Source organism: Mus caroli, unplaced genomic scaffold (genome assembly GCF_978045245.1).
Source record: "Mus caroli unplaced genomic scaffold, Mus_caroli_1 scaffold_3, whole genome shotgun sequence".
NCBI classification, from domain to species: Eukaryota; Metazoa; Chordata; class Mammalia; order Rodentia; family Muridae; genus Mus; species Mus caroli.
This window is the reverse complement of record NW_028227258.1, coordinates 51,414,656-51,429,762: the sequence shown is the minus strand read 5'-3', so window position 1 is coordinate 51,429,762 and position 15,107 is coordinate 51,414,656. Positions and strand designations below refer to the sequence as shown.

Below are 15,107 nucleotides of genomic sequence, written 5' to 3'. Positions count from 1 at the left end.
TCAGATCAGAATCGCTCGGTAATCAGCGGCTGGGACGGACCCGGCCTCGTCTATCTGATCAATTCATCACTTCTGAGCGCCGGGCCCGCAGGACCGATCCCGGAACCCCGGGAACCGCGACGCTGCCACCGCCCAGAGGGCCTCGCTGCACAGCGCCCCACCGAGGGGGCTTCGCAGGAGGGCTGCTTTTCATTTCGGGGCGGCCCGGCGGGGCAGGGGTCACGACCCGATCAAATAAGATCAAGGTGTAGGCGAGGGGAGGGGAGTGGGGGGTACACACACTCGCCTTGCACCTCCCAGTCGCGCGCACACACACTCCTATATCCATGCTCGCACTCGGCCCAAAGGCACCATACACGCCACACAATACCACACACTAGCATCCACAACCCCAGCCGCACTCCCACTCGCGAGGAAGTGGCTCGTGCACCCTCTTTTAAACACTCGGTCTTGCCTCAAAGGATTCTGGGAGGAACCACAGAGCGATCAGGCGGCTTCCGCATACCTTGTTTATCCAAAGCATTCTCTTCTGCCACCTAAAGGCTGGGAGGTCCCGGGGGACACAGGCTTGATTTCCATAAATAGACTTGGATTTTGTTGCATTTTGTTTGAAAGTCTAAGTTATCCAACCTGGTATCCCACTCAAGATCCTTCCCACTTCAGCCTCCGCGTGCTGCGATTACAAGTAGGAATACATCCATGCTTCCTTATTATGTACTAGTTTTATATAAAATGTAAAGAGCATCATAGGAACACTCTTACAGACGTTTATCGTTTATCATGTGTTTTTATTTATTTATTGGCAGAGTCTGAGCAGTGTATCATGGTACACAGGTGAAGGTCAAACTTACTAAAGTCGGGTTTCTTCTTCCACCATGTGAGTCTTGGATTGGAATCAAACGTGGACTGGTGGCTTAAATAACAGGCACCTTTAGAGGGGTGGTGGTGGCGCATGCCTTTAATCCCAGCACTTGGGAGGCAGAGGCAGGCGGATTTCTGAGTTCAAGGCCAGCCTAGTCTACAAAGTGAGTTCCAGGACAGCCAGGGCTATACAGAGAAACCCTGTCTCGAAGACAAACAAACAAACAAACAAAAAACAGACACTTTTACCCAATAACCACTCAGTAAGTATCATTTAGTCAAAGGATTTTTGATTACTTAGAGACAGGGTATCTGTAAAACGGGGACCGGATAACTAGCCTAGCCTCACTAACAGAGCCTCCTGGTTGCCCAGAACTTGATGCTGACAGTCATATTGCTAAGCCTTCATTTACATTCATTCCATTAAAATATAGCTGACTTTTTGCCAGGCTTGATGGTGCAATCCTTTGGCCCCAGCACTTGAAAAGCAGAAGGAGGTTGGACCCCTTGAGTTCAAGGCTAGTCTAGTGTACGTACTATAAATTCCAGGCCAGCCAGGATAAGGCCCAAATTAAAAAACAAAACAAAAAACCTAACTTTCAAATTCCATGAATGAAATAACAATTAGACAGATGTGCCCCTCACCATAGAAAGCGCGTTAATACTCCACCCCCTCCTGTCCCTTTTCCATAAGGGGTGATGGGTGGCAAAGTAAAAAGTAATAATAATAACCATTAGTAGAAAATTATTTCTGAAGCTGTAATTTGTATTTATCCCAGTCCTAATTGGCTTTCAATAAACAAATACTGAGGAAAGTCCCCCCACTGCTCCAGAATCCCATTGGCTCAGACATTCCCTCAGGGCTTGAGTGGTTAACCTGATAACCTCAGAAAGAAGAACTTCACCAAAAATGCCAAATGACACTTTTTTTTCTGTTTTGTTTTGTTGAGACAGGGCTTCTCTGTGTAACAGCACTGGCTGTCCTGGAACTCTGTAGACAAGGGTGACCTCAAACTCACAAAGATCCTCCAAATGCTGGGATTAAAGGCGGGTGCCACCATGGCTGGGACACTGTCTTTTAGCAATGGGCCTGTTGGCTAAGTGTCCTAGAGCTCTCCAGAATGGCAGTATTTACTCCAGTGAGCCAACACGCTATAGCATGGGGAGAACCCAAGAGAGCACTGAGGTTCAATAAACACACATGACAAAGCAGGCAAAAAACACAGGGAAAAAAGTTTATTTTCAAGGATTGTGCCAACAATGGTGAATAAAAAAGGTGCTGATTCCACTATAAAAAAGGAGCTGGGTTCATCTAACCCTGGTGCACAGGGTTGGTGCCCACGCCAGCCTGAATCTGAAGTAATATTGTTACCCTCATACCTCCACCCCTGAAGGACCTCCCCTACAACAATTTACCATTTTTTCTTTGCCAAAAAAATGAAACACATCAGCCTAAATAATAAGTACAGCAGGTTTCTATTTACCTGATTACATAAAGCCAAAAAATGAAATAGGCCATTTGTTTCTTCCTGTACTTTTTAAATACATTCTGATAAGAAAACATCTCAAAATATAATAATGCAAAAACATTTAGGCCAAGAGGATCCACGAAGGAAGCTGCAGAATGAAAGCTGTTTAAGAAGTGAAGCTGTTTTCTAGAGCACAGTCAAGAGAAGCCAGCCCTATTTGAAAACAAGTCATTAAATACTAAGTAGCTAGTGTTGTGCCTACTTCCCAAGGGACACCCAGTTGGTCAACAGGTCTCAAACCCCCACCCACAAGATCTCTCCAGACCCATTAAACTTTTCTCTCTCCTGAGGAACGATGCTTAGGAATGGCCAGAAAACAGCAATCATTGCAATTAGCCTGTGGACCAATTCCTAGCGAGTCTTACACATGCATCGTGTGCTTGGTGACTTTCTACACTGCTGCAGACCCTCACAGCAGTCAACTGCATCAGGACCTGCACTTCCCAGCAGCCTGTTCTGGTGCAGAGTACAGACAAAAGCGAATTTCACTTCTGGGAGTGAGCCCTGCACTTGTTCTGTCAAGCTTTTTTGACTTGTTCTTTCAAGCTTTATGACACACAATTCCACGGAGCATGTGTGGCTCGTGTGTACTATAATATTAGACCTACTTTTTGTTCCACTGTTGTAGACTTCACATTTACAAACTGAGTCTTTTGCAGGTGTAAGGAGGGAAGGAAGAAGTTGTCCCTTCAAAGGCAGAGTCATCTGACATCACCTGCTCAGGAGTCCCCCCACTCCATGGTAAAGCCCTCAACACTCAGTTGCAAAGCTTCATTTTTCTTTCCTCAGAAACATACTCATTTTATTAATGAATTCTACGAGCTGACCAAATGTTAGTATCAGTGGTTTTTCTCATTTCAGTTTCTCATGGTCTTAACAGAGAGTGAAATACTGCAGTATGGACAACACTAAGAGTTGGCAGAGACACAACTAAAAATTGCTGGAGACCAGATTAGAGAACAAGCTTGTGTCTTTTATAACATGGCAAAACTCCCACCTACATACATTTTCATCACAGCAAATTCTGACACTAGATGAGCTTACTAGTATATGAACTGATATACTAGTTTACTTATCTCTTCTACCAGAACTTCAAATATTATTAATCAATGATTTTTTCAATAGTCCCCTCCCCCAGCATTCGTATTTAAAACCGAGTAACAGTATTTAGCACTAGGTAATTTAGGAAATTGCGAGAGTTGGTTCTTTTTCTCTATCAGTCGGTCGAGTGAAGTCCTCTCTGGGGACACTGGTAAGCGGAAGACTGCTGCCTTGCTTGCTTCTGTCACTGCTTCTTACTGATAACCCTGGCTTTCCTATGCACTCAGGTTCTCTTGAGAAATCCCGCAGGCTGCCAGTATGTGGCAATCTGTTCTCTCTGCAGTGAGAACCACCCTCTCTCAAGTTCCCAGATGCACAGAAAGAACACACTCCAACAGCCAAACAATTGTTTTGCCTTTCGTAACTCCCAGTTCTCATCCAGCCCCTCTCCCTCTCTTCAGTTCACCAGATCCAGATCCAAATTAGCCAATGAAGAAAATGAAGCCTAAAAAATTATCTCCTGGCACATGCCTCTAATTCAGAAGGCAGAGGCAGGTGGCTCTCTGTGAGTTTGAGGCTAGCCTGCTCTCCATAGAGAGTTCCAGGACAGCCAAGGCTATGCAGAATGACTCTCTTTACCTTCTGGGAAGTCTGAACAAAGCCTATATCATTCCCCAGTGAGCCTCAGTTTTCAAAGATTCTGATGAGGGACTAAAGAGCCAAATAGACGGCCAGCTGTAGGTTGTTTTTACCAGTGTTGGAGAATGAACCCAAGACCTTGCCAATGCTAACCAAATGCTCTACCACTGAGCTACCACCCAGCGTAGGTGTTTAAGCAGGAGATAGATAATCATATCAATGTGGGATGTGGTTTATCTGGACATACAGACTTGCTGCTGAGGGCTGATTAACGCAGAGATCTAAAGGTTGGCTTTCTGGAATCCCCTGAAGCAAAAATGTTCGTGACCATGAGTTTTCCCCACATGTGGCAGGCAGAGGCTTCAGTGTCATCTTGGAGACACTGATGATTTTAGCTCAACTCTCCTACACTGGGTCCAGGTTTCCGACAAGTTCTTCATCTTTATCCCTTGGTTGGCAGTTGATGAGCTGGAGGGTTTGGAATTCATTTGATAAACAGGACGTAAAAGGCCATTACGATGCAAGCGATTGCAACAGCAGCATGCAGCCGGGTTCCAATCACAGCAGCTAGAGGACAAACGGAAAGAGACGTCATACCAGGCTCTTCACAAAAGCCTTGCTGCTTTCAAATCACGTTCTGAATTTCTAAAGAGAACCACGGGTTTCTAGAGTCTGGAAATGTTCTTAAAGGACACCCTTATGCTCTAGGCTCTACATGGATTGCTTACCCCTGGCCTTTTCCCTTTTTGAGATAGAACGGCACTGTGTAGCCCTGGCTGGCCTCCAATTTGTACCTAGAACAAGAATGTCCTTGAACTCAGAGATCTGCCTGTCTATCTGCCTCCGTCTCCCAGTACTGGGATTAAAGGTGTGTGCTGTCATGCCGGTCCTCCCTAACCCTTTTAGAGATAAAGGCTCACTATGCAATAGAATTCTAGGGATGTGTCACCATGCCGGTCCTTATTTTACCCTATTTAAAAAATATTTATATAGAATTCCTGATGAAGGTGCCCAAAATATAAGGTAAAAGTTAAGGTTCCAATGAGTTCTCTTAAAAATAAAAATAAGTGGAAAACTATTCTTCCTGCTAAGAGGAGTTTCAGGCCAGGCTAAAATGATCTAACTTGTAAAATATCTCCACCTCACCCCATGAGACCAAATATTGGCCAAGAACAAGCTCACTTCTTGGCTTCCCAAGTAGCTGGAACTACAAGCATGTGCCACACCTGGCATTGTTATGTGTCTTTTATTTAATCCTAGAACACCAAAATTACCTAGAAAGTAAAACAAACAAGTATGTCTTAAGTAACGGCTAATTTAAAATTTACCTCTTCCCTCAACTTTATCTTATTAGCAGACCCTAAGCAAAGCACTTACCACACGATTATGAGGACCTGAGTCAAAATCCCAGAAGCCACGTAAAATATGGCTATAGTAATACAAACCTGTGCTCTCAGTACTTGTAGGCTAAGCTAAGTAGGCAGGACAAGTTCCAGAAGCTCACAGCTCAGCTAGCCAAGTGTACACAGCAGCAACCACATAATTACAACACATCACAAACACACTCATATAGTAAACATGAGTCCAAATATCACCCTGTTCCTACGCTTTCTATTCTAGAACCACAAAAATCTTTAGCCAAGATTTTCAGCTCTGCATCTGTTGGTAAAGCGTATGTTACAGTGGACCATAAATGTTAATGGAAATTCCAAGAGTTAAATCTCATATGGCTACACTTTTGCTATACTCCGTTGCTGAGAAGTAGCTACGTATGTTCTCTCTCTGCATGCAGATAAGGCCTTACCTTTGTAGAATACACCCCACACTCCCTTCTTCTCCGACAGCAGCCAGGTTTTGAGACGAGGTACTTTCTTGAAGTAGGCACAGGTGCAAACAAAGAGCAAACCAAACACCAGGATCCCATCCAAGGAGTACACTGTCACAAAGAGAAGAGAGAGTCTTTGATGCTGCTGTGCCTAGGGAGGTGATGCTGCCCAGACCTCAACGACAGTGCCAATGGTGAACAGGAAGGGTCCATGATCTTGGCACTGTTTCCCCAACCTGCTTGTAAAAAGCCCCTTTATCACTCCACTCCTCCGCCCTCACTACAAACTAGAAGACACGCGTTTATTTGTGTGGCACTCTTGGAAGTAACTGAGGCTAGTACTCGGCTAGTCCTAGGAGTCTGAGCATACAGATTTACATATGTTCTTGATATAAATCACTCATCTGATGCAGGAAAGCTCAGTCTTTAGCCAAGATTTTCAGATCTGCATCTGTTGGTAAAGCATATGTTACGGCGGACCATAAACATTAATGGAAATTCCAAGAGTTAAACCTCATATGGCTACACTTTTGCTATACTCTGTTGCTATTTCAAGTACAGTACAGTTTACAAATCATATTCTTGCCAGTACAAAAGATGGGCATAAAATGGAAGACAGGAAGCACTGACATCCATGAGGCAGAACGAAGCACCCCTGGAACACTGGCGTTAGCTAAGCGCAGCCCAAGTTACAAAGGGAAAAGGGAGCCCATATCCTGCTTCTGCTCCAGACAGCGCGTCCTGCTGGGTAGGCAGGGCTGGCCTTAAACTTGTGGTCTGCCTGCCTCCTCCTACTCAACGCTCGGCTTAGAGGCATGCCAAATACAACCTGCAAAGCCCACTCTCAACAAAACAAAATTGTATTTGATGCTTAGGTGACACAGAAAGCTCTTAGTTCTGCTTCTTACATGTGATACCCAAGTAAGCAAAATGAATTACATAAAGGCAGATTTTATTCAGTATTCAACTGTGCCAGAATATTTTATTTCCTAGTTTACACTATGTCTTCCTCTGTTCCTTCTTTAACTTTGTGTACTATGGTAAGACTGACTACCCAGAAAGCTTCAAATGGATATTATACACAATCAGGGTCTCTGTCGGTTCCCGCCAGTTCTGGACTATACTGACTTCTTCCAGTGAAACTATTTCACAGCTAGTTCCAGTATATCAGTCAGCTCACAGACAGTTTCTATGGATGCCTTTATGTCTTGCTCTTTTGCTCCTATAAAATTCACAAGGAAATGACATTTCAGTCTTCAGTGTCGAGCCGTATGGAAGTCTATGAGAGATACTTTCTCCAATCATAGTACCTAGAAAAGGCTTTCTTATTTCCGTTCCTGTAAGACTGACTATAAAGGTCTTAATTCATGCTCTAGAACCTGAAAATCATGACTATAAAATTGTTTGAGGCAACCTGGAAAAATTACAAGTGCTCCATCACTAATAAAAGGCGGCTTCTAAATCCACCCTTTGCGATATTAACCAGAAGCTCCAGATGGAGCCACCCAACTAGGACTTTAGTCAAACGAATGAAGGCTTTTTTTTTTTTTTGTCATTTAAATTAACAAAACAAAACAAAACAAAACAAAAAAACTTTGGGGGTTGTCTACAATCACCTCCCCCGCAAACGGTGGGATTTGATACCATTACTAGGTCCTTTCAACCAGCTTACTGTCAGAAAGTATGAGACCTTAGGGAACTGGATAACAGCTTCTCTCCCCTGGGGACTAACAACAAAATTCTTTAGTGAACGACCTCCCCAGCGGCCAGAACCAACTTCTAGGAAAGAAAAGAGAGTAAAGGGTGATAACGAAAAAGTCAGGTGTGGCACTAGGGTACCTTGATGGGCTTGAGAAAAGAGAAACTGCAAGGAGCATCCCAGACAGGAGTTAGGGGCTCCCCAAGGTCCAGGGGGGCCGGGCTGGGAGGGGGCGGGGGGAACGGCCACGTCAGTCTAGCCACGCCCGCCACGTTTGGTCCCAGTCCTCTACCGCCATCCTCCGCTCGGGCCCCCAGCTCTCACCGTTCGTCATGGCGATAGTGCCCGGCTTGGGTGAGGGGTCCGGGTTCAGCTGTGGCGGCTGCAAAGGCGGGGGAACCCGGCTCCCACTTGACACTTCCCGATCCGGGACGTAGTGACGGGAACGAGCCGTAGTACGCAAGCGCGAGGGCCGAGCGAGAGAAACGGCGAACTCAATCAGGCGTAATTAGCTGATCGTCGAGCCAAAGCCTCGCCCTGCCTGCGTAGCGTCTGCGTCCCTACGTAGTCGGAGGAGAGCGTGGTGGGCGAGGCTTCCTTTGTGGTCATGGCAATCGGATGTCCGCCTGCTTGCCCCTGTCTAACTAGACCGACTGGACCCAGACTGTGTGTTTGAAAAATAAAGGCTGTAGGGCTTGCTCTGCGACACATGTTCAATGTGCCAGAACATGTCGTTCCCCGCCGTATCTACTTGAGAACAAAACTTAGGGTTCCAGTGATTCATGACCAAGAAACAAAAGAAAGCCATCCCGTTTCCTCCAACTTATTTAGGTGACAACCGGTAGCGAAATCAGGTACAGTTCCAAGAGAAAACACTTGGGAACCAGACTATAATGCGAAGCAATGGCACGTAAGGTGGCGCACGTGTGTATACTACAGCAGGGTCACTTTATCTTACCATACCAAGCTGAAAACGTCACCACTCTCAGGATAGTTGGACTGTTCTTGGGGACACGGCTTTTGTTTGTTTTGTTTTTTTGTTTTGCTTCTATGCTCTGCAGTAGTAATATGTCCTGTAATATCTGAAACCCGACGAGAGTTTGAGTGTGGAGGGGGATACCACAGTAGTTTCTCGGGCTCCTGGGACAGCCCTTGTTAGATGGCTTCTTGTGGAAATCTAGCCAAGCTGCCTCTGACTTTCGTAAACGGAATAAGAAACTTTATAAGAAAAGCCACAGGCTTCCGATCCTAAGGCTTTCGGTTGTCAGAAGCATTCAGACAGCTTCCTGTTTGTTAGAATGACTTTTTCTTTTCCTTAAATTACCAGGATAGTTTCCTTTATCTGCAGAGTTTAAGTCATGCTGGCCTCGCCTCCTTAGAAATCTACCCTACCATGGCTTCTCTGAAGATGTTTTGACTAGATGATGACAGTCTAATGGTGGGCTGGCGTGCAGGAGACAAAGCTTTAGGTTCTGCTTTGTAAGCTGGGACCTTCGATTATAGACAGTTGGGTCTGGTTTTCTAGAGTCTGACTGAAAGTGCTGCACTCAGAAACCTCAGAATTCTGTCCATTCCTGCTACAGTGCCATCTGCTGGCTGTGAACTGCCTGGCTACCTAGAACAAAACTGTCAGAAGACTTGGAATGGACAGTCAAGAGGAGGAAACCACTAGTAGAGTAGCCACAATGTTTGATGTAGGAAAGAGTACTTGAGCCGGGCAGTGATGGCACACGCCTTTAATCCCAGCACTTGGAAGGCAGAGGCAGGCGGATTTCTGAGTTCGAGGCCAGCCTGTTCTACAGAGACAGTTCCAGGACAGCTAGGGCTACACAGAGAAACCCTGTCTTGAAAACCCAGAAGAAGAAAAAAAGAGTCATTGAAAAAAATATACTAAAATTAAGAAATTACAGCATCAAAAACCAAAAGATATATAGGAATACCCTAACATAATCACTAATACAATCACTTGGATTACATATGTGTGTATACACACAGGACATTCCACAAACCAAGACAGGACTGCAGAGATGACTTAGTGGTTGGCAGCATTTGCTTCTCTTGCTAAGACCTTCGTTAGGTTTCCAGCATCCAAGTGATGCCTCACAACTATATGTTCCTCTAGTTCCAGGAGATCCTGTTGTAGAAATAATAATAAAAATTGCTCCTCACACTTAGAGATGAAGGCAAAGATCTGTACTAAAGTGCCTGGCTGACTGTGGTTAATGCCTAAATTAGAGTCAGCCTTGACAGGATTGTACTAACTGGTAGCTTCAGTATGCTTGGCCCAGGGAGTGGCACTATTAGGAGGTGTGGCCTTGTTGGAGGAGGTAGGCTACTGTAGGGTGGGCTTTTAGACCCTTTCTCCTGGCTGTAGTCAGATCGAGATGCAGAGCCATGCCTGCCTGGACAACTGCCATGCTTCCAACCATGATGATAGTGGACAGAATCTCTGAACCTCTAAGCCAGCACCTTTGTAAGAGTTGCCTTGGCCGTGGTGTCTCTTCACAGCAATGGAAACTCTAACCAAGACACTAACTCATATACACATTGGCTTATACATCTCACAAGCATGCATTTCACAAACACTGTCATCTTGGGTCCCAGTCCCAAAGTACACTTCAATCAATTTAAACAGAAACAGGAGACTGTGAGTCTTGCCACTTGGGCTCATAAAAGATTAGGAGAGCAAAAATATTACCTATTGCCAGAATTATTTTAAGGATACCAGTGTTGTTCCTTTTTGAATAGTTGTTGCCCAGGGTTATCTTGTCTACCTGGCAGAATTATGTCTTTCTTGTTAAGAACTCAGGGACCTATTTACAGACCAGGAGGACTTAGTGGTGGTTGTGACCCTAAGATACCCTCTTGAGCAACCCCCTTAGATCATATCTGTCTAATGGCAGATATGATCTAATGCGTGCTGGTCATTCTTGATGAATAAACACTTATATCCTAGCATCCAAAACTCCATTTATCTAACAGAGCTGGTTAGCATGCTACTTACCTTTAATTATTTTGGAGGCAAAAGTAGCTAAATTCTACTTGTGTGAAGGAAATCTATCATTGAGTCCTCTATAACATTAATTTTATTACTTTGAGTTTCTTCTACATGGGCCCCACACTGCTGTTCTGGACTCGGCGGGCACACAAGCAGGCTTGTGGCACACAAATACACACGCAGACAAACCACTCACACGTACATAAAAATAAATTAAAACAGGCTGAGCTGGGGGAATGTCAAGTTGGAAACCAACTTGGGTGGGTGAGTGAGTGAGTGAGTGAGTGAGTTTCAGATCAGCCTTTGCCATGTAGTGAGACTTCATTTCAATAAAACAAGGGCCAGAGATGTGGCTCAGCTTAGAACACATGCCTAATGGGTTCAAAGTTCTGCATTCAATCCTCAGTAGTGTCAAAGGAAAGAAAGGCATTCCTCCCTTTCTTAGAAGTTATTTCTCACTTTTTCTTAATACATCTGTAAACAAAATCCATTTTTCTCATTGCTAACTCCATTGGTGACCCATTCTGCTCCACGGCTTGCAAATATCACTTTTCTTTTGCATTTCTTTATTCTGTGTGTGTCTCTGTGTGTATGCGCATGTGTGTGTGTGTGTGTGTGTGTGTGTGTGTGTGAGTGTGAACATGTAGAGATAAGAAGATGGCTCAAAGAAGTGAGTTTTCTCCTTCTACCACGAGGGGCCTGGGGACCAAACTCAGGTTGTCAGGCTTAGGAGCAAGCCTCCTTCCTTCTGAGCCATCTTACTAGTCACAGTGGTCTCTTTGATAGAAAATTCGTAATTTGATATCCTATTTAGCAAGAAAGATTTATATATTCTAAAAACTATGTTCAATAAAAATATTTTGAAGGCGGGTTCTGGGTCGCAGCAATGGCAGTGGCGGCGGGCTGGTAACGCGAAGGTGGGTTGAAAGGAGGAACAGCAGCAGACATGCAGACAGCACACACAGGTTTAAGCCACACTGCAGATGGCGCCGATGGTCAGACTAGCCGCTGCTGTCCTGGTAATGCAGGCACAAAGGCAGTTATTCCCAGTGGAGCTCACCCTGTTGCAAGAGCACTGGAAGCCTCCCGAAATTCCAGCAAAAGCACGGTGCCTTTAACCCAAAGGCCTGGAGTCGGACATCACAGATTCGCCTTCTTCGCGCCTTTCCCGACCTCTTTGGAGGCAGAAATCGCCTGTGGGTCCCTCGTTCCAGATGTCGAACCACACCGAGGACTGGTAGGGAAGGAGCTTAAAGTGAGCGGCTGCCTGCTGGAGGTACGCTGGATCGCGGAAGATTCTCGCCTCCTCCGAATTTCCATCATCAACTTTCTTGACCAGCTTTCCCTAGTGGTGAACACCATACAGCTCTTTGTGCCCCCAGTTTCCTATTAAGCCTGGCTGGGGACCCATGTCTGACCTTATCTCCGCCTCCTCCTAAGCAATACAATTTTCCCTAGGGAAAAGATTCTAGAAATAGTAACTACTACATAAATGTGGGGCCTAATATTGTTTTCCTGATTTGCTCCCCAGGCACTTAGGAGCCATTTGATCTGGTGTTTCAATGTTGGTTGCTGAAGAAAATAAAGCTATGTTGCTAATCTGCATTTGAGCTTAAAAAAAAAAAATTGGGAAAGTACTACCTTTGAGCTTGCTGGAAGCCTTGTCTCTTGCCAGAGATGGGTGTTAGTCCAGGAGTTAAGGTGCCAGGAGCCCAGTGACTTCAGGCTGTTCTCTCTTGAATTTGAAAAAAAGGAACTCATAGCCCACAGAGAGTGAGTTTAAAAGTTTTCTCAGAGGAAGCTTAAGAGAAAGAAGGCAGAGCTCCTGGACAGCAGGGCCAAACACCAAGAAGTGGGGTACCTGCCATCAAGCTGCTAGCCTGGAGGATTTTAATCATGGCTAAAACTAAAATGAGGTGTTGGGGATCGAGTGGTCACTTCAGTTGGCCCACTCATGAAGTATTTAGGAATTTCCTCCTGGTTTCATGTAGGTATTCAAGCATAGTTTACAAAGCAGGAGATTCATTTAAGAGAAGAGCCTTAATGTGGAAAAAAACTACTTGCTCTAGGTGACTGTTGTGGTTTGAATAAGAATGGCCCTCATAGGCTCCTGTATTTGAATGTTTAGTCAACAAGGAGTGGCACTGTTTGAGAAGGATTAGGAGGTGTGGCCTTGTTGGAGGAAGTGTGTCACTGGGGGGTGGGCTTTGAGATTTAAAAAGCTGCCCCACCCGCAGGCACAGTCTCTCTCTGAGTCTATGGATCAGGGCATAACTCTTAGTTCTCTAGCCTTTGCCTGTCTGCCATCATGCTCCCTCCACCAGACTTCCCGACATGATGAGAATGAACAAAGATTTTGAAACTGTAAGCAAAGCCCCAATTACATGCTTTTCCTTTGTAAAAGTTGCTATGGTCATGTCTCTTCATAGCAACAGAATAATGACTTAGACAGGTTCTTACCCTCAAAATAACTAACTAGTTTCTATCTCCTTGCCAGCTGCGCATGCGCTCGCGTGTATGTGTGTCAGGCCCAAATTCCCCAAACTCCAAAAGGTAACCCAAATATCTATAGATGAGCTCAATCTGGACTCTAAGAGGGTTTCCAGCAGCATGGTAAAAGCCAGCATTCCTCGGGAACTTGTGAAGCCGGCTACTGTCTATCAATAGGAGTCATCTCCTAGCAATCAAAGCACATGAAGGCCTCCAGGCCCCCTCAGTATTATAGTACCTGTTATGTAGTTCAAAGTCCATCCTAGCATCTGAGCTCTTCTCATTTCTTCCATTACTCTAAACTTCCTCTAGTTCCCGGGCTTCCCTCCTGACAGCTACTTATCCTTCTTGAAATGCAGCATTTTTCACGATTCTCCCCTTAGGTTCCTGCTCCTGCTATCTCAAGATGCTTTCTTTACTTTCTCCCACATCCCTAGCCCTGGCCTTGTCCAGTCTACTACTTTCTCTCTCTTCTCTGGACTCTTCCAGATGCCTCTGGCTGTTCTTTTTCTCATATCTACAATAAAAACTTCCCATACCAGGAAGCAACTATGTTGTCAGTTTATACATATATATCTATTTCTACTGTATAAGTGTATACATACATATTGATTTCTCCCATATAAGTATTGCATCAAAGCCAGGAAGTGGTGGCACATGGCTTTAATCCCAGCACTTGGGAGGCAGAGGCAGGCAGATTTCTGAGTTCGAGACCAGTCTGGTCTACAGAGTGAGTTACAGGACAGCCAGGGCTATACAGAGGATCCCTATCTCGAAACAAAACAAAACAAAACAAAACAAAACAAAACAAAAGTATTTACCAATCAGGCATGGTGGTGCATGCCTTAATCCAGCACTCAGGAGGCAGAGGCAGGTGGATCTCTGTGAATTTGAGGCCAGCCTGGTCTACAAAGTGAGTGGAGGAAACCCTGTCTCAAAATCAAACAAACAGGGTCTGGAGAGATAGCTCAGTGGTCAAGAACACTGACTGCTCTTCCAGGGGTCCTGAGTTCAGTTCCCACCAACCACATGGTGGCTCACAACCATCTGTAATGAGATCTGATGCACTCTTCTGGTGGGTCTGAAGACAGCTACAGTATACTCATATAAAAAAAAAAACTTTTTAAAAAATAAATCAACCAAAAAAGTATTAACCAGTATCCATGGCATGCTGAGGGCTTGTTAGATTTTGCAGACAAAATTAAGACCCTGCCTGCCAAGAGAACAAAACATACTGGGTAAGACAGATGAATAAACAAATTTAAGAATATACATTATGCCGGGTAGTGGTGACACATGCCTTTAATCCCAGCACTTGGGAGGCAGAGGCAGGTGGATTTCTGAGTTTGAGGCCAGCCTGGTCTACAAAGTGAGTTCCAGGACAGCCAGGGCTATACAGAGAAACCCAGTCTCGAAAAAAAACAAAAACCAAAAAACCAAAAAAAAAAAAAAAAAAAAAAAAGTGAAAGAATATACATTATATATGTGACATTATTTTTTATTCTGTAGAATATTTGCAGACTATTTTTAAATAACATTAAGAGAGGGTCTGAAAGTAGGTACTTGAATGAGATCCTGTAGGTAGCTGGGGTCCAGACAGGTCTGTGGAGCTTCAAAGCTCCCCTCTGTTTGTTACTGCATTGCCTCAAATTTCTGTTCTCTCCACCCATATCCATCTTTGAGGATTTTGTCCCAAGCATTAGGCTTTTGTCTTGCTGGATCACCCGGATGGCCTCAGTGCGGTCTGTCCCGGACAGACATGTTTCTTGTCAGGCTAAGGCCTGAGTCACTCTGGCTCTTAGAGCACAAATTCAAGGAATAAACAGAGCCCCACTGGACTGCGGCATCTCAATTCATGCTTCGTCAGTTCACCTCAGCGGACACCGGAGAGCTGCCCGTTCTTGCCAAATGCCTGTCAGTCCAGAACAGTAGCCTGTTTGTTAGAATCATTGTGGTCATTGTGGTGAATGCCAATCAGTCTTGGGGACCATGACCAGAGCATTCTGGTTTAACCCAAGGATAAGT

At 44.9% G+C, this 15,107-nt stretch overlaps 1 protein-coding gene, 1 non-coding gene and 1 pseudogene across 2 annotated transcripts; 1 reads left to right on the top strand and 2 right to left on the bottom strand.

Moving 5' to 3' along the window:
* LOC115030804 (small Cajal body-specific RNA 2) lies at positions 1-415 on the bottom strand. Its single transcript, XR_003836377.1, has one exon.
* Positions 416-3,342: 2,927 nt separating this feature from the next.
* Positions 3,343-8,092, bottom strand: Tmem167b (transmembrane protein 167B). The gene is made up of 3 exons (XM_021158866.3): positions 7,919-8,092; positions 5,875-6,006; positions 3,343-4,637 (listed from the first exon to the last, which is right to left on the bottom strand). The coding sequence occupies exons 1-3, from the start codon at positions 7,926-7,928 to the stop codon at positions 4,555-4,557; spliced, it is 225 nt and encodes a 74-aa protein (XP_021014525.1). The 5' UTR covers positions 7,929-8,092; the 3' UTR covers positions 3,343-4,554.
* Positions 8,093-11,505: 3,413 nt separating this feature from the next.
* LOC110291903 (EKC/KEOPS complex subunit Lage3 pseudogene) lies at positions 11,506-11,985 on the top strand (annotated as a pseudogene).
* The last annotated feature ends 3,122 nt before the right edge of the window (positions 11,986-15,107 follow it).